The sequence below is a fragment of the Carcharodon carcharias genome, chromosome 32 (genome assembly GCF_017639515.1).
Source record: "Carcharodon carcharias isolate sCarCar2 chromosome 32, sCarCar2.pri, whole genome shotgun sequence".
In the NCBI taxonomy this organism is placed as follows: domain Eukaryota; kingdom Metazoa; phylum Chordata; class Chondrichthyes; order Lamniformes; family Lamnidae; genus Carcharodon; species Carcharodon carcharias.
In genome coordinates, this window is record NC_054498.1 from 8303348 (window position 1) to 8323703 (window position 20356).

General features: G+C 43.9%; 1 protein-coding gene across 1 annotated transcript in view; it reads right to left on the minus strand.

The window, feature by feature from the left end:
- Nucleotides 1-3349: 3349 nt before the first annotated feature.
- LOC121271925 (proline-serine-threonine phosphatase-interacting protein 1-like) overlaps nucleotides 3350-20356 on the minus strand; it is a 51449-nt gene continuing 34442 nt past the window's right edge. The window contains exons 9-16 of the mRNA XM_041178164.1: nucleotides 18345-18424; nucleotides 17372-17470; nucleotides 16080-16176; nucleotides 14154-14244; nucleotides 13059-13091; nucleotides 9125-9201; nucleotides 6889-6977; nucleotides 3350-5316 (exon numbers count right to left, since the gene is read on the minus strand). Coding sequence (XP_041034098.1) covers nucleotides 5185-5316; nucleotides 6889-6977; nucleotides 9125-9201; nucleotides 13059-13091; nucleotides 14154-14244; nucleotides 16080-16176; nucleotides 17372-17470; nucleotides 18345-18424 — 698 coding nt within the window. The 3' untranslated portion in view covers nucleotides 3350-5184. The remainder of the gene's footprint in view (nucleotides 5317-6888; nucleotides 6978-9124; nucleotides 9202-13058; nucleotides 13092-14153; nucleotides 14245-16079; nucleotides 16177-17371; nucleotides 17471-18344; nucleotides 18425-20356) is intronic.

Here is a 20356-nt window from a genome sequence, read left to right on the forward strand (position 1 = left end):
TAGCCAGAATGCCCTCAGTTCCTTCATCTAGCTCCTTAAAGTATAAAGTGAAAAGTTGTGGTCCCAACACTGACCCTTGCGGAACTCCACTAGTCACCGGCCGCCATCCTGAGAAGGACCCCCTTATCCCCACTCTCTGCCTCCTGCCAGACAGCCAATCTTCTATCCATGCTAGTACCTTGCCTCTAACACCATGGGCTCTTATCTTACTGAGCAGCCTCCTGTGCGGCACCTTGTCAAAGGCCTTCTGGAAGTCCAAGTAGATAACATCCATTGGCTCTCCTTTGTCTAACCTGCTCGTTACCTCCTCAAAGAATTCTAACAGATTTGTCAGGCATGACCTCCCCTTGATGAAACCATGCTGACTTTGCTCTATTTTACCATGCACTTCCAAGTATTCTGAAATCTCATCCTTAATAATGGACTTTAAAATCTTACCAACGACCGAGGTCAGGCTAATCGGCTGTAATTTCCTGTCTTTTGCCTCACTCCATTCTTAAACGGGGGGGTTACATTAGCGATTTTCCAGTCCTCTGGGATCCTCCCTGACTCCAGTGATTCCTGAAAGATCACCACTAACGCCTCCACTATCTCTTCAGCTATCTCCTTCAGAACTCTGGGGTATAATCCATCTGATCCAGGTGATTTATCCACCTTCAGACCTTTCAGTTTTCCTAGCACCTTCTCCTTGGTAATGGCCACCATACTCACCTCTGTCCCCCGACTCTCTTGAACTTTGGGGATGTTACTTATGTCTTCCACTGTGAAGACTGACACAAAGTACCTATTCAGTTCCTCCGCCATTTCTTTGTTCCCCGTTATTACTTCTCTAGCGTCATTTTCCAGCGGTCCAATGTCCACTTTTGTCCCTCTCTTACCCTTTATACATCTAAAAAAAAACCTCTTGCAATCTTCTTTTATATTACTGGCTAGTTTGCCCTCATATTTAATCTTCTCCCTCCTTATTTCTTTTTTAGTTGTCCTCTGTTGGTCTTTGTAGGCTTCCCAATCCCTTGGCTTCCCACTGCTCTTCGCCACATTGTTTGCTTTCTCTTTAGCTTTTATGCTGTTCCTGACTTCCCTTGTCAACCATGGTTGCCTCGTCCTCCCTTTAGTATGCTTCTTCTTCCTAGTGATGAATTTTTGTTGTGTCTCCCAAATTACTCCCTGAAACACCTGCATTGCTGTTCCACTGTCTTTCCTGCTCATCTCCCAGTCAATTCTAGCCAGCTCCTCCCTCATGCCTCTGTAGTTGCCTTTATTCAATTGTAATACTGTTACATCTGATTCCTGCTTTTTCCTCTCAAATTGCCGGGTAAATTCTATCATATTATGGTCACTTCCTCCTAAGGGTTCCTTCACCTTAAGCTCCCTTATCAAATCTGCCTCATTACACTTGAGTGTTATATTATAGATAGGGGTCAATGATTACCAATTCAGTTGAAAAGGGTTCCTTCAAACAAAAAAATTTGAGAACCACTGAGTTATCAAATCCTGAAGTGATGACATGAAAGTATCCTCTGGGGTTCCCACAGACGAGTAGGGCCCCAATTCAGTCCCTAGCTTGTAGTCACTTGGTCATAAATAACCTGAGTATTGCTGGGGCAAAAAAAGGACATGCTGTCAAAGCTCTTCATCTTGCACTCATCAGGACAGACACCGCGCACTGGAAAATGGGGATGAGCGTAGTTAGGACTTTGTTGACCAGCACGGACACAATGGGCCAAATGGCCTTCTTCTGCACTGTAAACGTCTGAGTCTACAAGACACAAATTTCAAAGGGATGTTAGTGAACAGGATGGGTCTTTACAACAATTCAGTAGTTTCATGGTCACTATTACTGACTCGCTTTTTAATTCCAGACTTATATATGTAATTGAATTTAAATTCCTCAGCTACCATGGTAAGGAGGTCTTGTGGTGCAGCCCCAACCTCTGGGCCAGAAGTTGTGGGTTCAAGTCCCTCCTTCATAAAGGAGCCAAACATGTTGAATATCAGCCTGTAAATCCTCCCAAAATGCCTGATGGCAGGTGGTAAAGAGCAGGAGAGTTCCCTGGTCAGCCATACTGCAGAATGCAATGACAAACCACTGCAGTGTATTGTCTCTGGTCGCCAACACTCTCGTAGGGCATGGTACCTGGAGGAGGAGGAGCTACCATGGTGGGATTTGAGCTCATGTCTCCAGAGCATTAGTTCAATCCTCTGGATCACTTGTCCAGAAATATAACCACTATGCTACCCACTAACAGACCAGGTTATAGCTGACCTTGGAATGCTTGACGCTTATACTGGGGGCTTGCACTCATCAGGACAGATGCCAAGTGCTGGGAAATGGGATTAGCGTAGTCAGGTCTTAACTGACCAGCATGGACACAATGGGCTGAATGGCCTCCTTCTGCACTGTAAGCGTCTGAGAGTCTATGAGACATAAGAATACCAGATTTCAGAAGGAGCAACATTTACATTGCGTGAGAAAGAGATGCTGATTGGTCGGCTTTGATTGGTCAAGGTATTGCCATGGAGAATGATCCAAGGAACTATTGTCCTCTACGCTTTTGTTTAATTCAAAAAAGACACATTGCCTGGACATGTTCTTTTTGCCTGCAATGTCTTGACCAGAGTTGACTTACCTACCCATCAGCACCTTTTTCTTATGCAGTATAAATTGTTGCTCCCTTTGAGATTTGGTATTCTTGTACCTGTCCTGATGAGTGCAAGATGAAAAGCTTCGACAGCCGGTTTCTATTTTCAGTATAATCACTTCTCAGGAATGCCATGGGTGGGGTTCAAACACACAAATAAAGATCTTGCACATTATTTAGCCACAGGGAACTTATTAAATAAACAGAGTGGGGGGGCAGGGCTCAAAACATGATTTAAAATGTTGTGTTCCTAGTTGGTGCTGCAGAACCATCGAGTGTGGGGGGTGGGCAGAGTTCTTCCTCACTTTAAAACACTTTGGATGTTCCAATTGATTTCAGCAATGGGGGAAAGATCACAACCTATCTCACTGAGGAAACTGAAGAGATCTTTAGTGCAACCCGTAGGTAAATGATAATCCTTTTCACACAATATCCCAAGCTTGTGTTGAGTTGAGCTCCTGGCCGGGGATAAAAATTAACCAGGTTGCCTGTTCCTGATTGCTCTCCAGTGACCTTTTGTGGTGTGCAGGCATTGGAGGACAGACTCAGGTTGACCGTGCAGGTAATTCCCAGCCCTGCAATCAAATAACCAAGCTGAGGTGTCAAAAAGGGGGTCCCCCAGGCATCTTATAAAACTAGGAGTCAGCACTTTCAAGAGAGAGGAGAGACACCAAGGAATGTAACAAAAATCATTCGTGGCAAAAGGAACTTGTTCATAAACCAACTTTATTTCGAATTTTGTACGAGACAATTTTGCACTAAAAGCCACAGTTTACACTAATGAGCTTTGTGGCTATATATTAGTTTGGTTCCTTAACTATCTATATATTTAATATTTTAAAATCACTAGAAATCTATTACTGTGCAAACACTCCTCTGGCACTCTCACTTAAACACTGACAAAATATAAAAAATTATATGCAACTTTTTCTATACATGATGACAGGACTGCATTTGTCACCTGCTGTACTCAGCAAACGTACAGATTTCAGTGTATTTAACAGTACAATTGCACTTTTATTTAAGATATACGAATGTTCATGCTCAGTTGATAAATACAAGTATAGAATGTGCAGGCAGTTTGGGAGAAGACTCACTCCATAGCACCACCTAATGGTCAAAAACTTGTAGTGACACCACTACAGGCAACTGTTTACATACAGAATTTCTAGTCTAAATGTCTCCATAAGCAATTTTGCTGTTGTGTGACCAAAAGTTTGTAATAGCAAGATAGTCAGAAAGTGCTGCACAAGTACAAAATGTGTAATTTTGTTACCTAAACTAACTGCTCCAAAAATCATTTAAAAACAACTCTTAACTTGTCTAAAACTAATCATTCACTGTTTAAAAAAAGGTATGTCCACAGCCCTGGAATAGAAACAGAAAACGTTGGAAATACGCAGCAGTGCATCTCAGCTATAGTTGGGAGTTAGGCACACATCCCTAGATTATAGAATGAAAAAAAAGACTAAGGGTTTCTGTTTTATGTCACTATCCAGGAATCCCTTCTGGGAGGCGCATGTGTGGGGTTCATGGGAGAGGACAGAGTGGAACTCAACTGTGATGCCTCTTGGGCTCGATCAGCTCAAGCTAAATGTCGAGGACCATCCAAGTAAGCTGCCTCTGTGTCTGGACCCCCAGCAAAGGAGTTGTTGCCTTTGGGAGAGGACAAGGTTGGAAGAGAGGGAAATTTTTTTTAAAAAAAGATATGGTGGGTCACAGAGGCTACATTCGAGTTTCCCCTGCAATGGGCTACATTGAGTCATTGTCAGGGACCCTGGCTCTTTGCCCCTCAACCTCACCAAGGAAAAGCAGGGGAGGAAGGGGATGACCTGGTAGAAAAAAAAAAGGGAGATAAACAATAAAATGCTGCACCAAACTAAATGATAAGGGTGCAGCAATTTTAGGGAACTGATACCAAATTCAGCCCAAAATGAAAATCTCCATTTGTCCTCATGACACAAACTGCCCCAGGTTGGTAATTTAACCAACACAGTTTGGAGTGTTCGCTGTGGGAAGTGGGAAAAATGTAAAGATTCATCCAGCAGAGCCCTCTGGGGTCGAGGTACCTGCTGAACCACAGGAGAAAGGAGCTTTGTACAAAATTGCAAATGCTATAAGCTGCATTCCTCACATTACCAACAACACTGGACAGAACGATGAGAAAATAATTAGATACCTCAAGGTCAGGGAGATTGGTTAGTGCAAAGATTGAATACCTTAGAACAAATTATTCATGTAGCAATATAAGCAGAGCTTAAATAGGCTCCTGTAGCATCAATTCACAGGCAATTACCACAAGGACTGGCCGATAAGTGAGGGTACATAGGCAGGTGAAGGCCACAGGGGTAACAACCGAACATCAAATTAACAGTATCTACTGCATTAAGCTGTGTAGGTTCCCACCCAACTATTTCACACAGACTTTAAAGTTATACAGCTTGCTGGACATTCCCAGCTACCCTCCAGTGTTAATGCTTCTCTCAGTTTGCTCCAAGGAACATGAAGTTGGGTTCACGTTGTTGACCGGGTTTCGAGGTCTTCAGGCTTTCTCCAGGTAGGTGCTTGGGACTAGCCCACTCCTTCCATTCCGACTGGCTGTCCACCATCCATCCTCACTCTCCGCCGTGATCTGGATGATGTCATTGGCGGTTATATCCAACTCGTCGCTGTTCTGATGGGACAGAGAGAAAAAAAGGTGACATTAGTTCCCCTCTGTCTGTCAGCAGAGACTTCTACAATGAACACAGTTGGACACGCTCAGCCCTATCGCTGGCAGCCAGGGCCCCCATCGCACAAAGTCACCCATTCATTTTACACCCGCCGGCAGCCACATTCAAGGGTTACCAGAGAATATCGTCAGTGATGAACAGGAATGTAGCTCACTGGTGAGGATGGGGCTGATGCCCACGATTGGGGGAAAAAGGGAAATACAGCCTCAGGGGCAAATTCAGCTCGGAATTTTTCAAAAAGATATTCATTCATGGGAAGTGGGCATTGTTGGCAAGGCCCAGCGTTTATTGCACATTCCTAATTGCCCACAAAGGTGGTGGTTGTGAACCACCTTCCTCAATACAATTGAGTCACCTGTGAGGCCATTTCAGAGGGCAGTTAAGTGTCAACCACATTGCCATGGGTCTGGAGTCACATATGGGCCAGACCAGGTGTTAGAATGTAAATTCCCTTCCCTATGGATATTAGTGAACAAGATGGGTCTTTACAACAATTCAGTAGTTTCATGATCACTATTAATGACTAGCTTTTTAATTCCAGACTTATTTCATTAATTGACTTTAAATTCCCCAGTTACCACGTTAAAGGAGGCCTTGTGGCGCAGTGGGTAGTGTCCCAACCTCTGGGCCAGAAACTCTGGGTTCAAGTCCCACTTCAGGACTTGATGACTATGGAAGGTGTACATATAATAGGGCCAAACATGTTGAATATCAGCCTGTAAATCCTTCCAATGTGCCTGATGGTAGATGGCAAAGAGCAGGAGAGTTCCCTGGTCAGCCATACTGCAGAATGCAATGACAAACCATTGCAGTGCTTTGCCAAGTGTAATCATGGACCAATCCAGTGGATGTCCATGGTCACCAGCATCCTCTTGGGACATGGTACCTGGGAGGAGAAGGAGCTCCCATCGTGGGATTTGAGCTCATGTTTCCAGAACGTTAGTCTAAACCTCTGGATCACTTGTCTAGAAATATAACCACTATGTTACCCGGGCTATAGCTGACTTTGGAATGCCTGATGCTTATACTGGGGCCTTGAAACGGGATGAATGTTTAGTTCCCCAGCACACAGTCAATTAGCCTGATAACATGAATTCATATTAAAAAGTATCTGAGCGGTAGTTCAATAGCCAATCCATAGAAAGCAGGGAGGACCCAGGTTTAAGTGCAATGTTCCGTCAGCTGAAAGCTTCTCGATGGATGGAAGCCTCTGCCCTTCAGTCCACAATGTGGTTACTCTCAATACCCTATGAAATAGAGGCAGGAAGAAAACGACCTGCCCCACACCCACCATGTAATCCCTCCCAGGAGGGTCAGCGAACCCAGATAAGCAGCAATTACATTGCACAACGGCCCACAGTCATTGCACAAGGCAGCCTGTCTACAGCTTCCTAGGACAACAAAGGTGGCCAATAAGTAAACGTCATCCACATTGATAACAAATATGGATTAAAAAAAAGACTGCCTGTGGTACGTGACAAACGGCAGGAAGGAATCTCACTCTGCATCCTTACCTGAGCAGTGTAATCATAAAGCACTCTGTAGTTGTTTGGATTTTCCTGCTTTACAACAGCAACAGCAACACTGGCGTACAAAGCCTCTGCTAATGAACACGGAAAATCAACTAAGTATTGCAATATCTATAGGTCATAACACTCACATCTCTATTGTTAGAATTCTTGTAAACAGTCTTAACTTGGAAACATTCCCCTGTTTATTTTGAAGTTTACGGAAGGAAAATTCTTGGTGATACTCATCCCTTAACAATCCCTCAAGGGGGCTTCTTGGGGACGGGTGTGGATGAGAAAGGACTGGAGGCTCCCAGGCTTGCTCCTGGTACTCAGTATCACAACACAGAGCAACACTGCCATCCAATGGTACAACTAGGAACTAGCAAACCCAGTCCAGGGCAGGAAAGCTCAAAACAAGAAAGGCAGTCCCTTTGGCTCCAAAGCGCTCAACACTCAAACATTAACCTCGCTTTACAGAGGCTGATGGACCTTTGAGCGACACCAACTGAGCTACCACGTTCCTACCCTCCACCCTATCACAGATCCTCCCTTCCCACCTTTGTAATATCGCCCCCACCTCAACTCATCCGCTGCTGAAACCCTCATTCATGCCGCATTACCTCTAGGCTCGACTATTCCAACACTCCTGGTTGGTCTCCCACATTGTGCCCTCCATTAACTTGAGGTCATCCAAAGCTCTGCTGCCTGTCTGTTATCTCTCAGTAGATCCTGTTCACCTACCCCACCCTCGTGCTTGCTGACCTACACTGGCTCCTGGTCTAGCAACATGTCAATTTTAAAATTCTTATCCTTGTTTTCAAATCCCTCCATCATCTCCTCACCCCCTCCATATCTCTAATCGCCTTCAGCCCCATAACCTTCCCAAGAAGTCAGCACTCCTCTAATTCTGAGCATCCCCAATTTTAATCGCTCCACTATTGGTGGCTGCACCCTCAGTTGCCTGACTCCAAGCTCTGGAAATCCCTCCCAACACCTTTACCCTCTACCTTGCTTTCCTCCTTTAAGACACTTCTTAAAACCTACCTCTTTGACCAAGCATTTGGTCATCTGACCCAATATCTCCTCATGTGTCATACTTTGTTTTATAGTACTCCTGTGAAGCACCCAGAAACAATTCATTATTTTACAGGTGCTATATAAATATCAGCTCTTCTTCCCTCACCTCCTGCCTTTTTCCACAGCTCTGCACTTGCTTACACACTTAAAAAAAATGATCAACCTGAAACATTAACTCTTGTTTCCCTCTCCACAGATGCTGCCAGACATGCTGAGTATCACCAGCATTTTCTGTATCTATCCTAAGCTGTTGCGTTGTTCAATTAGGAACTGGAGGACAAAGTTCTGACATAAGTGTTTCTGTTCAGGGCAGATTTGGCCTTTCACACTAAGGATGCAGATACAGTCGCTCCGGTCAGTAGTGAAAGCTGCTGTGGAAGAGAGCAGGACTGTTACAAAATGACAGCAACAGTGAGGGGAGTGAGCGGCTGGGATTTATATTCAGAATATCCATGTAATAGCGTCAAGGCCAATACCGATCTGATGAAACATTACAGGTCGAGGACCTCTATTTCTCGCTCTATGGATACTGCCTGACCTGCTGAGAATTTCCAGCATTTTCTAATCACAAATCTGATCCATCCTCACTTTCTAGCAAGTGAGGTGACCAGGAATAGGACTTGGGGCAGTATAGGAATGCACAACTCCCATTGCAACTCTGGGCAGTACCAAAGTTTTGATCTATAGACACTCAAAATATTAATTATTGTTCCCAGAGTCTTTTGAACTGGACCTGATTCAATCCTCTGGGTCACAATGTCCTGGGTTCAAGTCCCACTCCAGGACCAAAGCACAAAATCTAGGCTGACACTCCAGTGCAGTACTGAGGGAGTGCTGTGCTGCTGGAGGTGCCGTTTTTCAGAAGAGATGTTAGATCGAGGTCCCATCTGCCTGCTCGGGTGGATGTAAAAGATCTAATGGCACTATTTTATTCCCAGTGTCCTGGCCAATATCTATCCCTCAATCAATCAACAGACAATCTAGTCATTATCACCCTGCTGTTTATGGGAGCTTGCTGTGCATAAACTGGCCGTCGCATTTTCTGACATTGCAACAATGACTACGCTTTGAAAAAATATTTCATTGGCTGTAAAGCGCTTTGAGACATTGGGGGTTGTGAAAAACACGATATAAATGCAAGTCTTTTATTCATGTTTCTCACCTGGAGGTGGATCTGTCATGTTGATAGAATTACTGCTACCGGATTTAGGGTTTCGGCCTGGTAGCAGATGGCTAATCCTAAACAGCAAGGAAGAAGAAAGGTCATAAATTCACAACCAACAGCAGCTGGCAACTCCGAGAACAAATTGTCATTGTTCCATGACAGTCTAGTTAATTTTAATATACACCAAAGATATTTATTGACCTTCTTAGTCATAAAATATTCCATTGCTTCAGGTGAGCAGTCAATCCCTTTAAAATAAAGCATTGGAAATTCCCTGTGCTCCCCTGAAGACACTGGTTGTTCTAGGATGATTCACTACAGCCCTGTAATATCTCACCTGCCTGGGTCAGTCTTCACATCTGACCCTTGGACAGTCAGTGAGCAAGCGACTTGAACCACCGGGGCCATCAAAGCCAAGTACAAACCTGTCCTTACTCAGTATGGTCACATGCACTTTGCAGCAAAGAGGTAATGGTCGTGGGGGGTGTGGAAATGAGGGAAGATGGGGAGGGGGGTGAGCCCCGGTAGAATTTACTGCCCCATCAAAAAAGTGCAGTGGAACAAACCCTACTGGTTGAGATCAGTTAGCAGAGTACAGGGAAAGACATTGGCGTAGTTGTAAATGTCACTGGATTTATAATCCAGAGGTACAGTTTAAAACTCTGGGGACATGGGCTCAAATCCCAACTCAATTCAAATTCTCAGTAATGGTGACCATGAAACGATTAAATCGATTGTTGTAAAAACCCACCTGGTTCAATAAATGTCCTTTTAGGGAAGGAAATCTGCCATCCTTACTGGATCTGGCCTATATGTGACTCCAGGTCTACAATTAACTTTTGAATGCCCTCTGAAATGGTCTCACAAGCTACTCAGTTCAAGCGCATTAAAGAATTGAGCAATTTTCACATCCCATGAAAGAATAAACGACAGACCAGGGGTCAAATATGGGACCTCCTGATTTTGGTTTTGCTCAGTTTCTAGTTGAGCAGAGATCAGTCATTTTAGTACCTTGAAACTGTACAGAAAAATCATAGGGCACATTTTTTTGATGTACTTAAAAATTTTTGCCTCCCATAATATTATATTAGGAACAAAATTGACCTTTTTCTACTTCTGCCTGTGTTCAGTATTGGCACAGGTGTAAACCTGAATCAAGCTCAGGACTCCATGTGTCAAATCTGAATACACTAAAACTCCAAGTCCTACAGATAATACTGTGACCTTCGGCATTTAAATATTATCAAACTACCAGTTTCATCATTAATGGGCTGTGGCAGCATTGACGGGGACTTTGAAACTACTTTATCTTCCCCAAGCAGCTGATTTTTTGGGGGCTTTAAATTTATCCTGATGGAATTAAAAGAAACACTCATGGGAGAGACTAGAACTGGGGAACAGCGTTTAAGAATAAAGGGTCTCCCATTTAAGATGGGGACAAGAATTTTTTTTCTCTGAGGATCAGGAGTCTGTGGAACTCTCTCCCCCAGAGACTGGCAGAGGTGGGGTCTTTAAGTACTTAAGGTTGGGTTAGATAGATTGTTAATTGACAAAGGGTATTGGGGACAGACAGGAAAGTAAAAGCCACACAGTCAGCTTAGCCAAGACTTTACTGAATGGTGGAACAGGCTCGAGGAGCTGAACAGCCTACTCCTGCTCCTAGTCCTTGTGGATATTCCTTCAGTGTAGAACCTGGTGCATCATAACCAACATTCTCTCCCAACATCTACACTCAGCACAAGTGCAAAGGACAAATTTGATATAACTTTAAGCAAGAAATCTGATGATCCCCAAAGCGGATTTTAGGTTGTCTGCTCCCAGGGTCTCCCATGGGCAGTAGCAGCACTCGACAAGTGGGTGGTCAGTGGGTCCGAGATAAGGCACTTCTCAGCCACTGCCCTTAGCCAGTTGGGGAGGGGCGTTGCTGAAGGTTGCACCAGGATCTCTGCATCAGGGACTGTTGGCTGGTAGCAGTGAAGCAATGTAGAAGCAGCTGGGGCATCAGAACCCGACTCGTTCCTTTGTGCAGAGAGCAAAGTAGGGTTAATGCTTCCAGGATGATGACCTTACATCAGAAGCGATAATCCTTGCCAGGAGATAAAATGTTGTTATTGGAAATTATTTTAAAATAGAGTTCTAGTGGTCTGTGTCTATGTGCGAGTGCTAAATCCAGCTAGTCTGAGTGCTTTGACGTATAGTAGTTTTGAGATGTTAACTAGATAAAAAGTTGAGGGTTGAAGGGAAAGTGTAAATTTGCATTTGTTAAAAGAAACCATTCAAGATTACGTTTGAAATCTTACACCTAGCTAGAAGACGCCAAGAGAGACGCTTTTTTTTTGCTTACTAATAAAATTGGTGGGATGAAAGGATGTTATTGCTATAAGAGGTAAAGTTAAAAGCTGAGTGATACAATGGGAAATTCACATTCAAAGAGAAAGACATGTATAAAAAGGAGATTGTGTGTAAGGTAGAGGCATTTTAAGATCCAACAAGTGTGAAAAGCTTCCAGCCTGTAAGCCTAAAGTCTGTGTGCAAGGACCCAGAGCTGAAAGAAACTCATTTTGAATGTGACTGTCCAGCATGTGCTTTGCTAGGTATCTGTAAAATCTATGAGATTTACTGTTGCCTTACCAGGGGTGTAATTGAGAGTCGGATTAATTAGGGGATTTTTGTAGTTATTATAGTAGTAATTTTGTAGACATATGTATGTGTTTACAATCTTTGTATTAATAAATGTTTAACTTAGTTTTATAAAAAGCCTCGAGATTCTTGTTACTACTGAATTCAAAGCCTGCATCTCGAAACATACACATTGCAAAGATGGGCTAAGACAATTATTTCAAGATTCCGTCTGCAATTTGAACTCAGCCTTTTCCACCAGCTGTGTCATAATAATCCTCCTGTCCTCCTTCCACAGGTGAGAGTTCCCGGCCTTTTCTGTTTTAATTTCAGATCTCCAGCATCTGCAATATTTTACTTTTTATTCATTTAGAGGATGTGGCCATCATTGGAGGGAATAAACGCCCATCCAAAATTAACTGATACAATGGAATGGCTTGCTCGGCCACTTCAGTTAATAGTCAGCCTCAAAACTGTGGATCTAGACTCACATGTAGGCCAGACTGGGTAAGGATGGCAGATTTCCTTCCCTAAAAAAGGGACATCAAATGAACCAGATGGGGTTTTACAACAATCTAGTCATTCCATAGTCACCATTATTGACACTTGCTTTTTAATCCCAGATTAATTAAGTAATTGAATTTAAAATTTCCCCATCTGCTGCAATGGGATTTGAACTCATGTACCAACCCAGGTTTCTGGATTACTAGTCCAGTGACATCACCGCTACACTAGCATTCCCCACTTCACCTGACATCCACATGCACACACATGCCAGGAAAGACCACTGACAGCAACCAGAGGCAGGAGCAGCTGCTGATTTTTATGTTTGCCACCCTCAACCAGGGCTTGTGCATGGTGGTTGCCAGGCAGCTGCAAGTTTAGCTTAGCAGCTTCTTCAGCTATCCCAAGTTTGGTCTATTTGCACATTGACAGTTGTGTTAGCTGCTGTTAAGGGTTGTGTGCCCCTCCGTTGGGAAAAAATTGTGCTGGCTCCAACTGCAGAACACATTCAGCAAATCTAGCAGGGCTCACATTCAGATTCCAGCGGCTGTTAGATGCTCAGGACCTGTGCTTCTAGAGCTAATGGTGGAAAATCCGACTGACACCAACATACAATGTTCAACGCTTTTTAGAATGCCTCATGATAATATGAATGATCGCTTAGTGTTAATCAGCTATTGCAAAGCAGAGGTGTTAATTGCTGCCATGTTTAAAGGCACAGTCTGCACACACTGATAGCCACAGTGCTAGACACACACACACATACACACACAAATGCGTCAACTAACAGTCAATTTATTAGGTATACCTGTTGGGTAAATGCAAAAAATTAGGAAAGTATCTGAAACACAAAATATTGAAACATGGAGGTTAATGACAAACACGGCCAGAAGCATGGGACAAGATCATGAATGGCAACAGTAAAAAGAAACTCGTTATGGTGTTTGATAAGCCCCCTCGTGTCTTTCCTTATGAAGGTGATGGGTACTCTGTTAAAGGCTGTATACATTCAAAGGGAACACACTCTACATGTATCCACTCCAGCGACCTAGAAAGTTAAATTGAATGTTACACTCATTAAAATGGAAACTTCTGTGTTTTCCCCCCGCCGCCCCCCCATTATCATACTGCAACTCATGTCCAGCCCCTTGCATTTATATAGCACCTTTAACAGGGAATAGAAATACAAAATGGTCAGAGATGTCAACTTGCTGTCATGCATGCTACAGCGTCACACAAAATCAAACTATATCCCAGTGGAGGTTTTAAAGTAGTTGATTATTCTTATTTGCGTTGCCTGAGCCTTTACCCTGTATAAGGATGGGGTTTTTTTGAATTTAAGAACTTTAATATTCAGAGGATTGCTGGCAATTTGATTCGCCCTGGTCTCTCAAACATCCAATTCCCCCACCTTGTCTCTCAGAGTCAAAGTCCCAACTCACCCATGTCTCTCTGACCTCAATCCCAAAAACTCTTGCTGGTGTTTGAGGCTCTTCTACATTGTCGTTTGGTAAGACAGACCTTGAGTGAGTATTGCTGAAAGAAAAAGGACATGTCAAAGCTTTTCGTCTTGCACTCATCAGGACACATCCCAAGAATACCAAGACAAGGAGCAAACAACAATTTATACTGCATGAGAAGTGTCCTGCTGAGTGCAAGCCGAAAAGCTTCAACACGTCTCTTATTCAGTAATACTTTTCTACATTCTTGAATAAATCCTAACCCAATATTTGGGACAGCTGATCACCTGAGTCAAATTCCTGTTGAGAAAGTAAGAAATTTGTTTCTGGCTTGGTCACGACTTGGGTTCCCTGGATTCCTATGCACAGGAAAATTCTGATCTGAAGTGCAAAATCTAATGGGCACAGCTGGAGAAATTTTAAACCGTGCTCACGCCATTTACCTTTTCATCATCCCTCCATTCCTGGAAGAGGCCGCTGTGCGACTTTCTGTGGTAGGGAACTTGTCATAATAATTCTCGTACTGTATGGGAGCTGAGAAGGGAGAGACACAGGAGTGATTCTTTTTAAAAATTCATTCACTGGATGCGGGTGTCGCTGGCTAGGCCAGCATTTATTGCCCATCCCTAAATGCCCTTGTTCAGAGGGCATTTAAGAGTCACAGAATCACACAGTGCAGAAGAGGCCCTTTGGCCCATTGAGTCTACACTGACAGGTGAGAAACCACCTGACCTACCTACCTAATCCCATTTACCAGCACTTGGCCCATAGCCTTGAATGTTATGACGTGCCAAGTGCTCATCCAGGTACTTTTTAAAAGGGTGTGAGGCAACCCACCTCCACCACCCTCCCAGGCAACGCATTCCAGACCGTCACCACCCTCTGGGTAAAAAGGTTTTTCCTCACATCCCCCCCTAAACCTCCTGCCCCTCACCCTAAATTTATGTCAACCACATTGCTGTGGGCCTGGAGTCACATGTAGTAGGTAAGGGTGGCAGATCCCCATCCCTAAGTGAACCAGGTGGGTTTTTATAATTGACAATGGTCATCATTTTAATTCCAAACTTTTATTGAAGTGCCGTGGTGGGATTCGAACCCAGGTCCCCACAGCATTACCCTGAGGTCTCTGGGCTTAACGGTCCAGTGATAATACCACTGCCGCCCCAGGAGTGAATTCAGAATCAGAAACCCATTTGTTAAACTCTCGTCACATAAACTGCATCGTGCAACATAAGGAAGCAAAACGATCTGTCCTGGCAAGCGACACTCGCATCCCATGAAAGAATAAAAACAGACAATCACACGAGATTTGCACAATTTTACCCAATACACGCCGGCAATATAACGTCCCGATTTTCTAAAGGCCTTTCAGGACGTTCCTATTCTGCAGGAAAGGAGCGTTGCTTCAAAAAGCAGAACGAAGGACCAGAGCCTCACATTTTCCAACCATTAGCTATAAAAATTGTAAGACGCTGGCAACACAAGTCAACCTTTGAAGCCTCAAAAAAAACCCCTCCAAAAAAAAAAAAAAACAGGGGCTAATTTGTACGTCAAGCATCTGAGTGAAATCATTGTTCGGGGGGAGAAGGGGGGGTGGGGGAAGGGGTGGGTGGTCACCATTTCGAAATGTCATCAGTTTCTGATGTAAAAGCGGGTGCGTCTTAAAACACCCCATGCCATCTTCACAACACAACCCGTTTCACCCGCTCGATCCCCCTGTGCCCAGTTATAAAAAGGTGCTGGTGAGTAAGCCACCCATTTGTGGGGTGAATAATTGACGCTGACTACTAAAGCGAGGGTGGTACGTTGTGGCTGAAAAACAGGAGGGGGTTGATAAGTCAACTTTTACGTCAAGTATGCAAAAAAAAAAAACAAACTTGATTTTTGGGGCCAGAAAACGGGGTTGTCATATCGCCACGATTGACTTTAGTTGGAAAGTTAGAGGCCGCGAAGCCACAATTTCCCAGCCAGCACATCAAGTAGGCACCGCTTCTAATCTCTTCCTGAATAAACATCAGACGCTTAAGCCTGAATTTTTAAGGATGGCGGGTGCTTGGAACACATCCCCGCCGATTCCGACAACCCCGTTGCCAGTTTACACCCTAACGAGCCTTGATTTGGCATAAGACGGGATTTCCGTTCCTCATTCAGAGGGAGCCCCACATTGTCCGGCAGCTCAAAACAATCAGACTGGCCAACAGCTCTCCAGTCTCTCCAGCACCAGGATTTTGGGGAGGGGTAAGAAACACTGAATAAGTCCTCTGGTTAAATCCCTCAGATTGTTTGCGTGCATATCCTTGAAGCCCTCCAAAAAATCAACAGGACAGGTCTCTTCAGGGATGGAGTCAGAGAAGGCAGCAGAGTCTTACCGGGTGGATTCAGTCCCGTCATTTTCTTCTGAATGAAACAGTCCATATCGGCATCAATGTCACACATCTCCAAAACCTTCCGAGTCTCTTCGTACAGCTGTAGTGAGGTTAAAAGGTGGTTTAAAAGCTCACTGTGCGATAACATTTCACATATCAGAAATAACACCAGCTTGCTCCATGAACACGCAAGTAAATAGCCACAAAAAGGACAGAAAGATCCCAGTCTGTGTGGAGTTAGATATTGCTCAGTCACAACAACACTGACCAGGCTTCAGGAAAGGTACTTCATTGGCTGTAAAGTGCTTTGAGGTCATTAAAGGTGCTATCCAAATGCAAAAGGTAAAGAGGGGAATATCTGTTAGAGGGTCCCACTCTCATTCCCAATTGCTGATCAATGATTTAATTTGGCAAGTGTCTGTTTATCGATACAGGCATCAGTTGAAGACTTCATTTATGGATAAGTGAATGAGGGAGAAAGGAATAGGAGGGGATGTTGATGAGAGAAGATTAAAAAAGGATAATGTGAGGAGGCTTGTATGGACCATAAAAAGTGAGCCAATTGGGCCCAGATTCTGTGCTGTAAATTCTACACGAGACAGGATTGTGTTTGGCTCTGACAGCCTCCCACAGTCAAATTGCTGTGAGCACACGTTGTCCAGATGTTACAGTAAAGCTGCCAAGCAGAATGGGGTCTCTGGGACTTGTCCCAGCATCTTCAGAGAAGGTGGAGAGAATAAAAAGCCCTCGGAGGAATTGAACACTTGGTCAAGTTACCAGAGAGCTACCAGTACCTGGCTGCTGGAGAGAAGGGGACAGATTAAGGAAACCAAAAATCTGAGAAATTTTAAAAATCCTTTCATGAAATGTGGGCACTGCTGCCAGGGCCAGCATTTGTTGCTTATCCCTAAATTGAACTGAGTGTCATTTCAGAGGGCAGTTAAGAGTCAACCACATTGCTGTGGGTCTGGAGTCACATGTAGGCTAGACCAGGTAAGGACGGCAGATTTCCTTCCTTAAAGGGCACTAGTGACCCAGATGGGTTTTAATGACAATCAATGATACTTGTCATGGTCACCATAACAGACTAGCTTGCAATTCCTGCTTTATTAATTGAATTTAAATTCCATCAGCTGCCGTGGTGGGATTTGAACCCCTGTCCCCAGGGCATTAGCCTGGGACTCTGGGTTACTAGTCCCATTACCACTACACCATGATCTTCCCCCAAGGATTAATTTTAAGAAGTTACATCAGGGTTCAGAGTGAGCTGGCACATTCGTCATTAACCACAATACCTCATCATCCTTCACACATTGCTGAGAGAGTTGGTTGCAGTGCGTCCACAGTGCATTCCTCAGATTGTTGATTCTATCGCACTCCTGCAGGTGAAACATCTGAAGCCAAACGGGAAAAGTTAGTCAAGAGTGAGCCACGGCAAGTGAACCACCATGACATTTATCTCCCAAACATTTATCCGAGCATCTCCAAAGATTATTACCAAAGCATCACAACCTAGGTTCAAGAATCCAAGAGGCAGTCAGCACTCACTGAATTCAAACCATTCCAGCATCAGCACAGTTTTAAAAAAAAATATTCATTCATGGGACGCGGGCTTCACTGGCTAGGCCAGCATTTATTGCCCATCCCTAGTTGCCCTTGAGAAGGTGGTGGTGAGCTGCCTTCCTGAACTGCTGCAGTCCATGTGGTGTGGGTACACCCACAGCGCTGTTAGGGAGGGAGTTCCAGGATTTTGACCCAGCGACAGTGAAGGAACGGCGATATATTTCCAAGTCAGGATGGTGAATGAACATCTAGGTGGTGGTGTTACCATCTATTTGCTACCCTTGTCATTCTAGATGGTAGTGGTCGTGAGTTTAGAAGGTACTGTCAAAGGAGCCTTGGTGAGTTCCTGCAGTGCATCTTGTAGATGGTACACACTGTGTTGGTGGTGGAGGGAGTGAATGTTTGTGGATGGGGTGCCAATCAAGCAGACTGCTTTGTCCTGGACAGTCTCAAACTTCTAGAGTGTTGTCTGGGTTAACATAATATAATTACCAATTGGACAAGCTATTGGAGGGAGCCCAGTGGTTCATGGAAGGAGTGAGAACTTCAAGAAATTGATGAAAGGAAAAGCATAAGAGTGGAGTTGATGTTCCATCCTTTAAAAAGCACTGACAGCATTAGTCCCAATATAAAAACTGACATTTGAAAGGGGAACTCCCCATTAAAAGGAGAATTAATGTGTAGAACAAAGGTATTTGCAGGTACCTCACAGGTATTGATATGTTCTTGTTCCCAATCCTGTCGAATCTTGTCTAGCTGCTCCACATTCTGCTGATAAACTTGCTCTGAAAAGCAACGGCAAATTGTTTCATTGTTTTTGAGTTGTGTGACCTCCGGAAAACAGCTTCACACAAGAGATTGAACTGCCCAGGGCGTTAGTCAAAACTAGTGTCGTTTAAGAGGGAGAAGATTAGTTTAAGGTGGAGGTAGCGAACTCTGTATTTGGCTTGTGTAGTCTGGCTGGTGGCTGTTTATTCCCCATGTTCATGTATAATAATGTAGCCCAAAGTAACACTCGTTGCACTCCAATGAGGACAGCTTTGTGGGGATCACTTAGCTCAGTTGACTAGACAGCTAAGTGCATGGTGCAGAAAGACGCCAGCAGCATGGGTTCAATCCGCTGTACTAGCAGAGGTAGTTCTTGAGAGGTCTGCCTCCTCCCCTTGCCCCAAACGCTTGCGGAGTGGTGCCCCTCAAGCTATATAACCAATTGTCTTTCTAATGGAGAGATGACTATGGTCCTTCATGGACTAGGGTGAAATACTTAGTGCAGCTTAGTGATGCCATAGCTGTACTATTATGACACACATCAGTGCTTTTATATTCCCATTCCATCCCACTCTGTGCTGAAGATGAGGGCACTGGTTTGATGTATTGTTCCATCAACACTGGCCGAAGGAGTGAAGGAGTTGCTGAAAGACATCAAATCTGTACCTTGGGAAGTTGGGAACGTACTGTGCCAAATATCCGGAGTGCAAGGTGAAAGCGTTGCTTCCGTCTCACACTTATGAATGTGAGCAAGTTAGTTATTTTAAAAATGCACAGGGGGGAATGTAAATATGATTTAGCAGCAAGGTCTATTTATGACTGAAACAGATGCTTTTGCACCTTTTTCTGTCAGTTAGCTAATGGTGGAAGCAGCCAGTTAACACACTGACAAAGAGTGTTATTGACAGTATGATGTTCTGTGATTCTAAAATTTCATCCAATCCTAACAACACTGTTTATACCCTCCATTATTTCACTTCTGGGAGCAGAGTTTGAATATAATTTCTGACTGGAGTTGGGGAGTAATTCTTCCTTTGATCTTTGGGTGACTTTGTCATTTAACAACAATTCTTAGTTGTTGAGAAAGTAGTATTAGGAATTTGCATTTGGTAGCAATTATTTTTACAACCAATTGGTAGATTAGGTCACTTCAGAGGCCATTGGAGTAATCCATGTCACATACAACCGGAGTCATTGGGCTAATTGTCTATCAATTTGGGGGTTAACTGTATTCAGGTGATAGGTACTTGCCTATGCTGAGACAGACCAAAGTGTGCATATTGTGCATATCCAACCAATAACCATGTCTATCCCTGTAAAGATAAACTTATATAGTCTAGGCTCCAGTTAGGAAGGCAAATGGCACTTTAGCTTTTATTGCAAGGGGATTGGAGTACGGAAGAGAGAAATCTTGCTAGAGTTGCACAGGGTTAGGTGAGACCACGTCTGGAACAGTGTGCGCAGTTTTGGTCTCCACAGTTAAGGAACGATATACTTGCAGTGGTGGTGGTACAGCGAAGGTTCACTAAATTGGTCCCTGGAGTGAGTGGGTTGTCCCTTGATGAGAGGCTGAGTAAATTGAGCTTATTCTTCTAACTTCCAGAGAATATGAGACACGATCTCATTGAAACATACAAGATTCTGAAGGGGCTTGATGGAGTAGATGTTGAGACACTGTTCGCATGGGTTGGGGAATCTAAAACATGGGGGCACAGTCTCAGGATAAGGGGCCGATTGTTTAGGATTGAGATGAGGGGAAATTACTTCATTCAAAAGGGTTGTGAATCTTTGGAATTCTCTGCCCCAGAGGGTTGTGGCTGCTTCATCATTGAATACATTTAAGGCTGGGATAGACAGATTTTTGGTCTCTCGTGGATTTAAGTGAAATGGGGAGCAGATGGGAAAATGGAATTGAGGCCCAAGGTCAGCCATGATTGCAGTGAATGGCA